General features: G+C 38.3%; 1 protein-coding gene across 2 annotated transcripts in view; it reads right to left on the bottom strand.

Moving 5' to 3' along the window:
* NAALAD2 (N-acetylated alpha-linked acidic dipeptidase 2) overlaps window positions 1-16,687 on the bottom strand; it is a 51,723-nt gene that overhangs the window by 5,387 nt on the left and 29,649 nt on the right. The window contains exons 12-19 of one of the 2 annotated variants that reach the window (XM_081239510.1): window positions 15,553-15,616; window positions 14,539-14,606; window positions 11,166-11,257; window positions 8,943-9,033; window positions 7,106-7,370; window positions 5,541-5,622; window positions 4,251-4,343; window positions 2,783-2,918 (exon numbers count right to left, since the gene is read on the bottom strand). In XM_081239510.1, coding sequence (XP_081095636.1) covers window positions 2,837-2,918; window positions 4,251-4,343; window positions 5,541-5,622; window positions 7,106-7,370; window positions 8,943-9,033; window positions 11,166-11,257; window positions 14,539-14,606; window positions 15,553-15,616 — 837 coding nt within the window. In that variant the 3' untranslated portion in view covers window positions 2,783-2,836. Of the gene's footprint in view, window positions 1-2,782; window positions 2,919-4,250; window positions 4,344-5,540; window positions 5,623-7,105; window positions 7,371-8,942; window positions 9,034-11,165; window positions 11,258-14,538; window positions 14,607-15,552; window positions 15,617-16,687 lie in introns of those variants that run through there. The other variant, XM_081239509.1, reaches the window with a different exon arrangement.

Here is a 16,687-nt window from a genome sequence, read left to right as displayed (position 1 = left end):
GTGTCCACTAGAGCCAGGTCATATGAAGGTGTCCCCTGGGTAGCAGTCAAAAGTCGGGGCTCCAGAAAAGTGTATAAGCTCCTTTCTGGTAATATACTAGCAAGCTGTAGCAAAGCAGAGGGAGAATGTAAAGATGGCATTCCCCGGCCCGTGTTCCCTGAGAGGAGCTCCACAGGCCTCTAGATGTGTGCCAAGCGTGAAGGCTGCCCCTCAGGCTGAAGCTCCAGGACAGGCAAATAGGCCTCTTCTATGGAAAGGTGGGGGGTGTTTCCGCCTGCTATCTGTGCAGTGGCCTGAAGGTGGCAGCCTCCCAAGCACTGACTCTCAGATCATTGTAACCCTGTGGGACCCAGGAAAGCAATCCCACCTGGCCACCAGAGGCAGGGGATGAAGGGGTATCCCCTGGGCAGCAGCCGCAAAAGCTGAGGTATCAAATGTGTAAGAGTTTCCCTGAGAGATGCTCGTTCTCTGGAGCGTGGCAAAGGGAGAGCATGAAGACAGCACCTGCCCTCCTACGTCTCTGGTACAGTTTACAGTCAGCCCTTAGATGGGTAATGTGTTTAATCAGAATCCTGCCTCTCAGCCTGTAGCTGTGATTATAAGCTTATAAGGCTTCTTTCCCTGGAAGACAGCCCTTGGTTCTGCTGCCTCTCTCTTGCTGTGCCTGACAGTGGTAGCTGTTTAATATCTATTCCTATGACACCCGCAAGCATAATCCCCTCTGGTCACCAGAGCCAGGCAATGTAGAGGTATCCCCGGCAGCAACTTCAAAAATCACGGTTCCAGAAAAGGGTATAAGCTCCCTTCTGAGAGATAAGGTCAAGCTGGAGTGAGGGAGAGGGAGAGCGCAAAGAGTGCTTCCACCAGCCTCCATTCCCCGAGAGCACTCCGTAGGCTTTGAGAAGTGCGCCAGAACAAAAGCCCTCTCCTTAGGCCAAAGCTCCTGGACAAGCAAATGAGCCTCTTTCTCAGAAAGACTGGGGGTGTTTTCAGTCTGCTTGTACCTTGGGGATGGTAGTCTGCCAAGAACTGTCTCTCCAGTTGTTACAGCCTCATGGGATGCAGGAATGCAAGCCCTCCTACCCCCTACCCTGAGCCGAGCAATCAAGGAGTGTCTCCTGGCGACAGCTACAAAAACCAGGACACCAGATGCAAAAGGCAGAGTACCAGCTGCAAATAAAAGCTCCCCTCCAGAGATACTGGTGCTCTGGAGATCAGCAGAGGGAATGCATGAAGATCATCACCTTCAGGGAAGAGGAGGGAAAGAAAGATAGTGCCCACGAGCTTTAGCAAGGCAGAGCAAGAGCGGAAATAGGCACCCACCGGCCCCCATCTCGGAGAGTATCCCAACAGGCCCCTGCCCCTCCAGCCGGTGCTTTAAGATCAGCAAATGAATCTCTTTCACATAAAATCTGGGTGCTTTTAAGGACTGCTTCTGTGCTGGGCCCTGTGCAGATGAGTTCCAGCGAGTCCTTTCAGCCTGAGCAGTTTCTCAGTTCTGTACATCCCTTTGGTCTTAGGGATGCAGCAGCTTTGTTGGTTCTCAAAGCCAGATATTTGGGAGGCTTACCTCTCAGGCACAAGTCCTAAAAGTTGAGGTGGCTGATTTGGGTACAAACCCTTTGCTGTGGGCTGCTGCCCCAGGAGTGGGCTTTGTGGGAAGATTGGGCCTCAGCCTCACCTACCCACATCCACGTGGTGGCCTTTTTCTCCTTTGCCTGATGTGAAGGAGTTCCTCAGGTAATTGTCAGGTCTTTTTCAGAAGAAATTGTCCGATCTGTAGCTGTAGATTTGGTATGTCTGGGAGAGGTGAGTTCAGTATCTTCCTACATTGTCATCTTGAACCACCTCTCCCTGGCTTTAGAATATAGTCTTCATGTTCAATTAATAGTTCCAAAAAGTGTGTTTACCTTTTGACCCTGAAAGCTCAGGTACTGATTATAGAGATATTAAAACAAATGTTCAAGTAGGGCTCAGGGACATTTTATAGCAGTACTTTTCATAATACTAAATAATTGGGGGGCAAAATCTAATTAAAAACTCAATAAGGACTAAAAAAATTACACATGAAAGCCATACAGTGGAACACTATGCAGCAGATGAGAAGAGCTAAAATATATATTGGACTTCCCTGGTGGCACAGTGGTTAAGAATCCGCCTGCCAATGCAGGGGACACGGGTTTGCGCCCTGGTCTGGGAAGATCCCACATGCTGTGGAGCAACTAAGCCCGTGTGCCACAACTACTGAGCCCGTGCTCTAGAGTCTGTGAGCCACAGCTACTGAAGCCGGAATTCCTAGAGCCTGTGCTCCACAACAAACCCATGCACGACAACAAAGAGTAGCCCCTGCTCGCTGCAACTAGAGAAAAGCCCGCGTGCAACAACGAAGACCCGACACAGCCAAAGGAATAAATAAGTAAAAAATAAAGTTATATATACTGACATAGATCTCTGAGATAAATTTTTACCAAAAATAGTTGCAAAGTGATATATGGTCCCATTTATGTAAACAGAAATGAATAAATAATAAATAAATAACTATACATGTGTACATAACTGCATTCAAAATTTAACATCAAACTCATCACTGATTTTCCCTGAAGGAAATAATAGAAATGTCCGGGTGTTAGCACTGTCCCTTTTTATTCTATATAATTGTATAGAGCTTGAATTTGAAAAAGAGATGTTTTGCTTATAAATCATATAAATTAAAAAATAAGGACTTCCCTGGTGGTCCAGTGGTTAAGAATACATCTTCCAATGCAGGGGACGCCGGTTCGGTCCCTTGGTTGGGGAACTAAGATCCCACATGCCGCGGGGCAACTAAGCCCGCGCCTCAACTACTGAGCCCGTCAGCTCTGGAGCCCACACGCCACAAGTAGAGAGAATCCGACACACTGCAACGAAGAGCCTGTGCACTGCAACAAAAGATCCCGTGTGCCGCAACTAAGACCCAATGCATCCAAAAAAAATATTTAAAAAAAAAAACCTTTAAAAAATAAAAAAAAGATGGACTAATGATAGGCAAGAGAGGATTAACGTGTAGATTAGCTTTCAACCTTGGATTTGATTTATGTAAATACTTAACTGATGGCTGCTATTTCATTTGTATTGATAAACATTTATCCCTACATTATGTAAACTATTATAAAAATAGCAGCCATTTACTGAGTATACCCCCTCTGAGCTAAATCTTCTGCATGCCTTAAATCTACAAACCTATGGGGTAAAAGCACTGTAATCTCCATCTACAGCTGAGGAACCTGAGTCTTAGAGAAGTAAATTTGCCCAGGTCACACTTAGTATTTGGCAGAGCTAGGCTCTAAATGCCTGGGCTTGTAATCAGTTAAATTATTACTAATATTTATAAGAAAGGTAACATAGAAATATCTTTTGTATATGTCATTTGATGATAAACAGCCTTGTAAAATAGCAATTATCACCATCCTAATTCAGATGAGCAAACCCTAGATATGACTTGCTCTAAATCACACATGTGCAAGTGAACTAGAACATAGATTTTCTGACTCTAAATGCTAGGACTTTTCTAATTTTTACCAAGAAACCACAGCTTAAAATGTACCTCAAAAAACTGGAGGCTATCCAAAAGCAGCCAAGATACTGAAAGAAAACCTGAGATAGATAGAGATAAAAAAGAACGATATTTCTTTAGGGGAAACTATGGCATCCATCTTCAAAAACCTGAAATGTTATATGGAAATAGATCTAGACTAATTCTTTTTTACTTTGGAGAGCAGAACAGGGTCAGAGGGAGAAAATTACAGGGAAATATATCTTTATGAAGAAAACTTTCTATTAAGTAGACCTTTCCTAAAACAGAACGAACTTCCTCATGTGGTAGTAAGCTTCCATTCACTGGAAGATTCAAACAGTGGCTGGATAACTACTTTTCTGAGATCCTACAGAAAAGATTCATGTAGAAAATTGAACTACATGAGCTCTCAGATCCCCTTTAAGATTCTGTGTCTTTTCGATTTTGTTAACAAGAGTTCTTTTTCAACTATCATCTGCCATTTACATCTGCAGCAAAGCAATACACAATATGAAATTAACTTTTCTGATAGTACAAATTATACTGTTATGCATAATCTCACCCATATTTCCTTCAGTATACATATCCACTTTCCACTTCTCTGATAGCAGGAGTTTGAAGCACACCTTGGGTATGCTGGTTTTGGTCACAGTGACATATTTGGTGTCATTTAGTGGAACAGCTGTTGCCTCCTTACCTATAGAATGGCCTCCCTGGTAAACCAAGGGGATCGATGAATGCCCTTTCCAGGAACATCAGTTGGTCATTCATAATTCTCACTGCAGTGGGGCTTTGAGAATAAGAAATAGATAATTAAAACCCTTACCATGCAACCACATTTTAAAATATTAAATAAGGATAAGGCATGAGGAAATAACCTGCTAAACTCATAGATTTTTTAAAGAAAATGCATATAAAACACACAGTAAGGCTCATATGGTAAGCTACATATAACAGCAGGGGCATCTTTCTATTATTTATAATAAGCAGAGAGACTGATTGGGAAATGGTTTGTTTTGTTTTTCAAGATCACAGACCAGAAAGAAGTGAAAGACATTTGTAATTCTTTGTAGGAGGAGAGACAGGCCTCCTGCAAAGGTAGACAGGGTGGACTACCAAGTTGTTCTTGATAAACCAGTTAATTCTACTGTGGAAGAAAGGAGCAGAGTAAAGGCTAAACAAGACAGAATGAAGGGAAGTTGCAGGAGTCTGCAAGGAGGGAGAGAGCTGCTCCTATGGGCAGAGAGTCCCTTCAACACTTGGAATCTGCCAACTCTCTTTTGGGGTGCTGCAAAAATTCCCTAGGCTGTCCTACAACCTAGGGGAAAGAGGGGCCCCTCACAATGACTGATACAGCTTTCTGCCCGGATGGGAGGTGTGAAAGCTTATTCTGATAAATCTGAAAAAAATTAAGAAATGTGACATGGACTGTAAGGTGGAACAAATTATGCTTGTTAAATAATGCTTTGAGTATAAGTTTTAAATTATTTTTCAACCTAACAATGGCACGAGGATAAATGAAATGCAAAAAAATTATTAGTAAAGAAAGAATTTCTACACCGTTCACAGGAATATTGTGACTGTAGTAAAATATGCTACAAATGCACTTAAACCCATAGAACTATGAATTACCAGAAATAGTCAGAATTCTTATCACGCAAACTTCTAAAGACATGTCTCCTTGGCCCTTGCCATGGGATGAGTTTTTAGTCTACCATTCAACATCTATGCCCCTCAAACTTTAATGTGAATACAAATTACCTGGAGAGTCTTGTTAAAGTGCAGAATTCTAATAAAGCAGGTCTTGGATGGGGTCTGATATTCTGCCTTTCTAATAAGTTCCCAGGTGATGTTGATGCTACTGGCTGGCAGACCATAATTTGAGTAGCAATGATTCAGAGTTGATTGCTTCTATAAGTGTACCCAGTTCATTCCAGTAACCAGACTGCTTTTCAAAACAGTAGGGAGCTTTACATTTGAAACTTACTTATTCAGATCAACTTGTGAAAGTCTTCTATGAAAATCTGAAGCAGACTTTGAGAAGTTTTTCACAGCAGAAAATAAGGAATCTATTTCAAAAAATAGAAAAGTAGTAGGGAAATTAGTAAGCATGAGTGCTTCATATTTCAAAGGTTCATTTTCCAACCCCCCCATTCCAGATTGCTGTGACTAAATAGATGTTGAAACTATTTTTCTACTGAGTCTTCTTTCAGATCCATGGAAATTATTAGAAAATATTGTAACAAAGAAATAATGTATAAAATTGAAGATGGCAAAATTGGTTCCTAAGGAAATAACAAATTTCAAGAGTTTAAGACATAAAAAATCCTTTTAACTCAATTTATCAGAAACCCAGCATTAATTTATTTATTCATTGGGACAACTATTGGGACAACTATTCATATAGATCTAAGCACAATTTTCTAAATATTCTTTGCTTCAGTTTCTAGATCTTAGTGCCTGCTGCTCATTGTAACTTTCTGAAGGTTACTAATTCTTATGTAATTATATTCCAAAGCCTTTACTGACCACCCGCTACTCATTCTCAGCACCTCTATAGTACTCTCTGTGCACCCCTTTAATAGCTTATCCCCTGAATTTTGTCTTCTCCTTCCCCATGAGAATTTAAGCTCTCTGAGGACAATGACTATTTCTTAATCTTCCTTATATCTCCCAGGAAATAACACAGCACTTGGTACACAGTAGACACTCAGTACATATTTGATAACTTTGATATATACTAAGAATATGTACTCCCAGAATAATAAAAGAAAATGGTTGCAATAAAACAGTAATAACAGCTAACGTTATGAGCACTAAGTGACAGTCACCATTGTTTCCATGTACCAACCAAATGAAATCTCCACAGCAATCTTGGAAACATTTTATTTTACTATTTCACTCATAATAAAACTGACACATAGAGGGGTTAAGTAATTTTCTCAAGGTCACACAATGACTAAATATTAGAGCCAGGATTTGAACCAGGAAACTGCTTCCAGACCCAATGCTTAATGCTCCTACACTACACTACATCACATTTCACTTCTGCTTTGCAGGAGATACATGATGTGGAATAACAACCACAAAATGGCCAGATATAAAAGGAAAAAATGCTTAAAACCATGTAAAAAATCCTCCATGTAGAAAAACATTAATAGGTAAATGCTGCAGTAATGATGATAATAATGTAATACTACATAAATGTAGTGGAAGTGGTGGCTTTCTCTACTTTCCAAACTTTGTGTAATATTGTTACATTTTAATAGTATTGTTCTTATAACAAAACATCTTTAAAGGCAGCAATATGGGGAAAATATTTACCAACCCAATGTTTGTAGCACTAACTTAGCAAAATGGATTCATCCTACAAATATCAAACTAAATCACATTCTTTAATAGGTGTTTAAAGTTTTTTTTCTATAAGTCAGGATTAAGAAATGAGGCAGGGGTAACTTCTAGCATGAAATGGTATGCATGGATGACAATAGGAGGTGATATCTTAAAACTCTAACTTGATGATTATAAAATATCTGTCCAGCCATTTCTTACCAAATGATACTTGATGATCTCTTAATTGTTGGTCATATTTCTTGGATAAACTGTAGATACCTGTTGCATAGTTTTCCAAAGTTTTTGCATAGTCTTGAATGTTGAAAGGAATGATTTTAGAGTCTGCAAGCTCATAAACCAGTGCTCCTCGTAATTGAGCTACAGCAAGCTGTTTTTTAAATGTGGGGTCATAAAAATTCTCTACCAATTCAAATGTGTCATAAATTGTATGGTATACTGGATAGCTGCTGTAATTATCTGTTTTCTGAAAAAAAAAAGGTGGGGGGGGACCGAGAATATACAAACATTAACTATTCAAATTATAATATTTTATGGAATCATAAAATGATTGTATTAAAAAACATAACCATATGGCACCCTGAGTTTTATCACAATGAGTGAAAAAATTAAGTCTAATTAACTAAAACCCACCACCAAATTTTCACCAATTTAAAATTTTACCATTATTCATTTTATAATTCATATAATCTTTGTTCAAAACACTGCTTCTTGAAACTTTTCCCTATTGCTTTGCTGACAATTAAATTAAGGAGTACATACTCAAATTGCATACCAGCACAGTTTAAAATTATCCATCAACTGATTGAGAATGAAAGGTTCTGAGCAGCTAAGTATTATCATAGCTGAAGGATTATTCAGCTGACACTTTAACAACACAGGCTTGAACTACAGGGGTTCACTTATACATGATTTTTTTTCAATAAATATGTACTACAGAACTGCATGATCCCGATCGTAAAGCTATGTGTGGGTTTTCAACTGCTGGGAGGGTTGGCACCCCTGTTGTTTAAAGGTCAACATTTCAGCCCCTTCCCTCCCTTTCCAAACAGTATATAACCACAAGCCATTTAACCTTTGTTACAAAATTAAGGATTACCATTATAAACATAAATTATTACAGGGTGGTACTCCACATGAATAGTTTTTACTTCTTAGGTCTGCCTTTCCTAACTTTAGTTTTTACCTATCTGCTACTTTGCCATAAAGCTATCATTCTTATTGCTTTTAATATCACTAAAAGTCATCCCTGTATCAGTCTCTCTCCCTCTATCTGATATTCTGCTTTTAATCTGCATTGTCTTAGAAATTAGATAACTTTGTTCAGAATGATGACAGTATAAAAGTGAGCAGGCTTTGACAGAGGTAAAGCGCATCTTTTATGTATGAAGTGTTATGAGTATTAGTATACAGATTTATGCATTTATTATGGGTTATTCTGAAGCTGTTTTTGCTTACTTCTTGGTTAGTTGTATTCTGGATAGTCAAATTTGCAAGGGATATGTATTCTAGACAAGCAAGATGTTGGCATACTGCAATTATGACTAGAAAATTATTAAAATCTGTGACAAATCTTAGTTTCCTGATGTAATCTTCAGTATGGTTTATGACATAATTTATAACAGACAGACAAATACAGTATAGGTTCGAAACCCATGTACTCACATATCATCAATGTGTTTGAGTGGCAATGGTGCAATGCAGGCAATGCAGATCAGAAAAGAAGAATTAGATTTTCCAACAAAGCCCGCATCAGGAAAAGGATGCAAACCTCTTGGTAGTGATAACCAGCTAAGTACCTGGCATTACTCTATCAACTACCACTTCACTGAATAACCCTGGCAGTGAACATTCACAAAATAACACAAATTATTTCCTAGTCCGTCTACAAAGGGACCTGCAGGCTATCTCTATCCCTGAAATTCTTCCCAGGCCACATGTCCACTCGGTGCCTGGTACCCAACAACTAAATGACAGAATTCCTAACAGAGAGAATGTGGATGAAGTGCTATGTATCCAAAATAATAAAATGGCTTACCCTATTCTTAGTGTACCGGACTCTTCCTGAAGCAATTCCAAGTCTCTGAAAATAAGCTTCAAAATCACTTCCAGATCCCAGCTTGTTGATTCTAAATGTAAAATATGATACACATACACACACACACGAAGAAATAAATGCATAAATAAATAATATAAAATTAAATAGATGGCACCATGAATCCTGTCCCAAGAACTGCAAGGAACTGTATGGCACATTTATAAAAATTAAGAAAAGGTATACCACCCTCAAAACACTTTCCTATCACACCTATTTATATGTGTGATAAACCTATAAATCTGAACGGATTAAAACCAGAGTTGGGCAGTGACACTAAATATGGCAGCCTGGTAACTATGATATCTTCCGTATCTTCAGCATTTATGGTATTTGCTTTGAGGGAAAAACAAATAAGATACGGTCTCTGCCCTCAGAGAACTATAGTCTAGTAAGATAACTGCCATGAGAAAGTCTACATTTAAGATCATGAAGACTCTAAAAGTGCCTTAGTTTATTTCAGAAATAAATCTAATTATAATATATTGCTTTGCATATAATTAAGAAGCCACTACATACATACATATATATAAATAATATATAAATATATACATATAAAATGTAATGACGGATTTCCCTGGTGGTGCAGTGGTTGGAAATCCTCCTGCCATTGCAGGGGACACGGGTTCGATCCCTGGTCCGGGAAGATCCCACATGCCGCGCAGCAACTAAACCCGTGAGCCACAACTACTGAGCCTGCGCTTTAGAGCCTGTGAGCCACAACTACCGAGGCCTCGTGCCACAACTACTGAAGCCTGCACACCTAGAGCCCGTGCTCCGCAACAAGAGAAGCCGCCACAATGAGAATCCCACGCACCACAACGAAGAGTAGCCCCCACTTGCTGCAACTAGAGAAAGTCCACACGCAGCAACAAAGACCCAATGCAACCAAAAATAAATAAATAAATAAAAACTTAAAAAAAAATAATGTCATAGAAGATTTTCATTCAAAAATAAGTCAGCAAAACAGAACGTAAAATTACATATGCATTAAAAACCTAACTATATACTTCCAAACTATTAGACTTGTTTTTGAGATTGAGACCTTGGGATGTTTTCTAAATCTTTTTTTCTACTCTAGTGTTTTTATGAATAAGTATTTAAAACATAATGGAGGGACTTCCCTGGTGGTCCAGTGGTTAAGAATCCGCCTTCCAATGCAGGGGATGTGGGTTCCATCCTTGGTCAGGGAACTAAGATCCCACATGCTGCAGAGCAACTAAGTCCATGTGCCGCAACTACTGAGCATGCAAGCCACAACTAGAAAGCTCACATGCCACAACTACAGAGCCCACCCGCTCTGGAGCTTGTGCGCCACAACTAGAGAGAGAAGCCTGCGTGCCACAACGAAAGATCCCATGTGTTGCAACTAAGACCCAATGCAGCCAAAAATTAAGTAAGTAAATAAATAAATAAATATTTTTGAAAAAATTCCTGTAATAAAAAAGAAATACATAGTGGAGATACATTTAAACTTTCACAAGACTTATTTGCAATATGGAATGAAACTATAAATTGCTACCACCAGCTGGTTTTAGAAATAGTATAGGAGTAGAAAACAAATATAAATAGAAAATAAATACAAGAAAGCTGCTATTGTATAAATGAGAAGTAAAAGTTAATTCTTACATAAAATCTAAACTAATTAAAGGTAAAGACATAACTTGGTAGTTACTGATAATGCACCTTAATAAATTTAGAAAGAAATAATCCATCATTTGTTTTTTTTGTTTTTTTTGTTTTTTTTGTTTTTGCGGTACACGGGCCTCTCACTGTTGTGGCCTCTCCCGTTGCAGAGCACAGGCTCCGGACGCGCAGGCTCAGCGGCCATGGCTCAGGAGCCCAGCCTCTCCGCGGCATGTGGGATCTTCCCGGACCGGGGCACGAACCCGCATCCCCTGCATCGGCAGGCGGACTCTCAACCACTGTGCCACCAGGGAAGCCCCATCATTTGTTTTTTTTAGTTCATTTGAATTGTATTTATTAATGTATTTAATACATATCTTAATGTAATTTTATGCAAGAATGCAAAATAATGGCTAATAATTTTTACTAAAAATACTCTCAAATTGTTGAGACATCTGAGAATTGCCTGTCTGGAGAAACAAGGGGCAAAGGGGAACTCAACTGATAGTGTGGTAGAAAATGTACATACAAGTAATTTACCTAGGCAAAGTTTTATTTTCAGATGAAGGGTCTTTTTCTAACCAGCTATCATAAAGAGATTTACTCTCAAAACCATCATCCGGGCTGGAGATCTGGAAAGATAAATCAAATATTGGGAATAAGAGGTAGAACAACTAAATTTACGCTAATATAAAACCACATGTTAGTTAATATCGACTTCTACGTTTATCTCCATGAACATTTGTGTATCATATTCTTTACAGAAAAATATGTTTTTGCAAATTGCAAGAAAAAAATCCAGCCCAAATTCTTGTTCATTTATAATTCCCACTTACTTGTAATTTTGCCATGTCCTTAGGAAAAAATTTCTTGCTTATACTGGTAAACTTTTCAATAGCATTTCAGATTTTTAACAAGTGTCATCACTTCAATGTTGGGCAGCTTAGATTTCTTTCAGTGGAAAGTCACTGGGAGAAAACTTTATATATATAATATTTACTTTAGTAAATTGCTTTTGTCCAAGATGACCTACAGTGAGGCCTTAGGGCAGGAGACAGACATTATGAAGCTGAGCTTGAAATTGTCAATATGAGTCCTGGCTTTGTAGTGCAGGTGGGATGAGGAGGAACTGTTATTTTAGAAAGTCAGTGTTTAAACAATGTTGGAATTTGATGGGTTTTAATAAAACTACATAACCTCAGGTTTCTAGTTGGGAATTTTAAGAACTTATGTATATACATAAACATTTTTTATTACCCTCATTAAACATATACTTACAAACTTATACTTTCCTTTTCTTTCTCCACTCTAAGAAAAGCAGAAGAAGGGCTTCCCTGGTGGTGCAGTGGTTGAGAGTCCGCCTGCCGATGCAGGGGACACGGGTTCATGCCCCGGTCCAGGAAGATCCCACATGCCGCAGAGCGGCTGGGCCCGTGAGCCATGGCCGCTAAGCCTGTGCATCCGGAGCCTGTGCTCCGCAACGGGAGAGGCCACAACAGTGAGAGGCCCGCGTAAAAAAAAAAAAAAAAAAAAAAAAGAAAAGAAAAAGAAAAAAAGAAAAGCAGAAGCATGTGGTGGCAAAAAAAAATCATCATACATATTGGCTGCATTTTATTTGTTTGTTGGTTTACAGCTCTGCTTTGTTCAAAAATGGACCAAAGACAGACCCTACTTATGAAATGCTGAAAGCATTATAACTTTTGGTGTATTGCTTCCTTTCTTTAAACCCTAGTTTCCCATATGTGGAAATGGGGAAAATGGTACCCATCTTAATCCAAACAATATCTTCTCTGATATCTTCTCAGGCCTTTATACAGAGTTGGTTATTCCCTCATCATAGCATACAAGGTCCTCAGCTTAAAAACAGTCTCAGCACCCCACAAAGGCACCCCCTTCCCACCAGCTTGTGGAAGCTTCAGGGATGTTCTGCTCATTTCCAGCCAAATGACTGGGTTCTACTCTGTACTCTGCTTCTGCCAATTTGCAACAGCTGAGATCCTGCTCCAGTTCCTACAAACTGCTTGAACTGAATTCCCTGCAAAATCCTCTTCATTTTCCGGAATCATACCATCCAGGTCTAGCACCAGCCAGAACTGTGTCCCTATGGCCTGTACAGCTAAGATCAGAATTTTCTGTTTCAGCTATATGCACTGTCATAATTGCTGGTTCTCCCCCATTATTTCAACACCTTGTCCATTTCCTGCTTCTATCAGGCAGGTAGGTTCCCTTCTCTCTAAGCTCAGCCCTCTCCACCACACTCCCCAGCATGGTTTGACCGTGCCAACACACACTAGGGGTTGATAAAATGGTAATAAACAGTTTAGGAGGATAAAAGTCTCCTTTTTCTACTGGGTTTTTTTTTTTTTGGCCACAGATAAGCATCTGCTTTTGTACAAAGTGGGGATAGAATGAAACTTCTGCTTATTGGCCCTGAAATTATTATTATCCCTCACATCAAAGGCAGGAGCCACCTCTGTAGGACAGAATATGAATGCATATCTTGAGGAGGGTTCTCCCAATATTGTCTTTACAACTTGCTTTCAGATGAGATGTTTTTATGGGACATTCCAATGAAAGGATCAAGGACATAAGCTACCCAATACAGTGAGACAGTTATGATGGGAATAATGAGAGGACTCTCATTTGGGAGAATAAGATGTTAAAGACACTAACAGTGAAAAGGAAAGGGCAAGATTAAGGAAGATTGGGAAATAGTACCTACAGAAAATTGATACCTACTTCACATTGTCATCTACGTGATACCTACTTGAAAGAAATACGTCTATAGTTAAATCCTATAACAAGTAATTATTTAATGATATACACAGATGTTTAATGAACAGATTACATAATTTTTAGAGATTCAGAGTACATTGGAGTTTTCAGAGTATTTTATATATCAATAAGTAATATTTATAAAATTCCTGTGTGCTAAGTAAGCATGTGGAATTATTTCCATTTTGCTTTTAGATTTACTGCAGCTTAAACCTATTCACTACACTGATACAGAGTAATCTTTCTAAATGAATAAATATGATAATGCACAACCTTGTTAAAGATTCTTGAACTTCTCCATCACCAAATTTCTGAACCCCTTGACCTATTTGTCATGCCCCATTTTGTACCAGCCTTTCACCAACACCTTATGCTTAGGTCACACTAAGTTACCTACAGGTCAAGAAATACGTTCTTTCATACCTCCACATCTTTTTTTAGGTACTGCATCCTCTGCTGAGAAAGTGTCTCCCTTACCTTCACATCCCTCCATATTACAGCCCAACCATTAATTCTTCAGGAAACATCCTCTAATGTTTTCCCACTTCCCCAGCTGCCACAGGATTTTAGCTTCTCTGTTCCACAATTGTTCTCCATTGTATATAGTATCCAATATTTCCAATATTCCAGTGAAATATATATAGTTCCTCGTTTATAGGTCTGTATCCTCTCTAGATTACAAAGTATTTGGATTCAGTAATCTTTTCCTTTTATCATTGCTGCTGCTAGAATTCATTCATTTTATAGGGCCTGATACATAGTAACCACGTAATAAACACTTGTTGAATGAACGAATGAATGAGTAGCCAAGGCAATCTTTGAAACCAAGGCTTTTCCATTCCAGCTCAGCGTTCTTTCTGTTATATAAAAATGCCTATGCCAGACGAAATGACAGACCCCATACTTTATAATAAATGTATACAATTATTAAGAACTATTATTAGGACAAAAACTAGTGCTATTTTCATAGTTATGTCACATAAGTAAATATTATATTAAAGATTTTGTTCTGCTTAGTTATTATATCAATACAAATCAGCTATGTGTCGCCAGTTTAAAAATAAATATCACTAATTTAGAAAACAAGTTATTCACTTACTATTCATCAGAAAACATTAAGACAGAACTACTTATATACCTCTTTTGTCAGTTTATACACCAATTGGTAAAGAAGGGGTGTACAGTCAACTCTGAGAGTATAATTGCCTGAAAAATAAATAAGGCAGAGTATTTTAGTACTTCCAAATGAAACTCCAATCTATTTAATTCTAACTTTATTTTCTAATTATAAATAAGATATTCAAATTGAAGGTATCATTCCCAGAGAATTAAAAATAGTGTGGAAATAATTATTCAGGGGTGAGAGAGGCTGCGGTAAACACTTAGGACATTGGAGGGCATAGTTGGATTTTGCTGCTAAGACAGCAGCTCTCATCCTTCAGTAAGGCAGTATCACTTAGGGAGACTTTAGCAAAGGAAGTGATAAGGCCACAGTATTCTTTCTTCATTCATTCAATTCAGCCTTTTTTTCTTTTTTCCCTGGCTGTGCCGTTCTGCTTGCAGAATCCTAGTTCCCCGACCAGGGATACAACCCAGGCCCACGTCAGTGAAAGCGCTGAGTCCTAACCACTGGACCACCAGGGAATTCCCTCATTCATTCAATTCAATAGTATATATCAAGACGTTAGACTACAGCATGTCAGTAGCTAGTAAGTGTGCTTTGACATTTGTCTAGAATAATACAGTGAAAGCCTATAGATATAAATGTCACATGTCAGGGTCAAAAGGAAGTCTGTAGTTTGTATTCACTTCAGATTTGCTCCAGTACATACAGGAAGTATTTCTGTATGGAATATTCTGTAGACCAATCCTTTTACTATCTCCACATGAAGGATGTAATTAAGTACTAGAGTTTTAACTAGTAATCCAAGATAGGCAAATGGTAAATATACTAAAGGAATTAGGATCAATAGCTTAGTTATGAATCATATTGATTCATTTGAATCATAATGAGTTTCTCTCTGGTAAAAATGGAAAATTGAGGTATATCGAGGTGTCTCATAGGAGAGGATAATCTTAGAAAGTTTACAAGCTGAATTTACAGACTTAAATGATGGTATACTATTTAATAACAACCCAAAATAAAATTTACCTTCTATAGAAGAATCTGAGTTGATATAAGCAACGCTTCTCTCCTGAAGTGATTTTACATTCTCCTATAGTTGAAGCAAAAGTTGTTACTTAACTCACAGCATTTACAATTGTGAGAATGTAAAAAAAATAATTTAGTATAAGAGTGGTCTGCAAATACCTTTATAAATCAAATACCTATGCCTTTGACAATAATTTCTGAGAATTTATCTGATTGGTTGACAACATTAATTCAGTTAAAACAAGTAAGAAAAATATTATGATGCTGTAGCTACTGTTTATAGCAATAGCAGTGAGCCCTGAGGCAACAGCATTTTGAAAATGTGGTTCCTTGATCCCCTGCAGCAGAATATGAAGGGTGAACCTCACGGAATCTCAGTCCCACCCCAGATCTACTGAATAAGAATTGCTCAAAGTAAGGCCTGGAAATCTATAATTTTTAAAAGGTATCCCTGGCAACCCTTACATACATTAAAGTGTGAGATCCACTGAAATTGGACACCCATGTAAATTTATCATTTTAAAAGTGAGTAGTTGGAAATTTCCATGTATCTAAATATTTTTTTTAAAGATATGATGAAGAAAAAGAACAAAAAAGCAGGAGAATAGAGAAAAAATAAGAGGGAAAGAAGGATGGACAATAAAAAAAAGATGTTCTCTCTCTCTTTCTCTGATTCACACACACACGCACACACACACACACACACACACACACATCCAAGAAAAATAAATCAGAGAAAAACGAATGTCATCACACTCAGATGAGAATATGCTGAGAGACCACTTTACTTCTCTCTCTCTCTAGCTTTGTACCTTATAAGAACATGTTACAATAAAATCATTTAAAGCTGTGAGTGATTATCACACAAATGAGGATTCTTGCCTCTACAGTTGCCCACACAGGCCAGATCACAACTGACTCTGCTGTAGATAGAGTCAGAGTTCCCATTATAACAGACTTACAGTAGAAATAAAGGTTCCTTAACTATATTTAAGGAAGGTGGGACTTCCCTGGTGGCTCAATGGTTAAGAATCCGAATGTGAATGTGATCAAGAATCTGGTAGAAAACTGGAAACAGTATTGAAATTGTCTTTTAACCCACATGTATTTAAATTAATGCAAGGCATATTATATC

Source organism: Mesoplodon bidens (assembly GCF_964165515.1).
Source record: "Mesoplodon bidens genome assembly, chromosome: 7".
Lineage (NCBI taxonomy): Eukaryota > Metazoa > Chordata > Mammalia > Artiodactyla > Ziphiidae > Mesoplodon > Mesoplodon bidens.
This window is presented reverse-complemented; position numbering and strand designations above follow the sequence as displayed.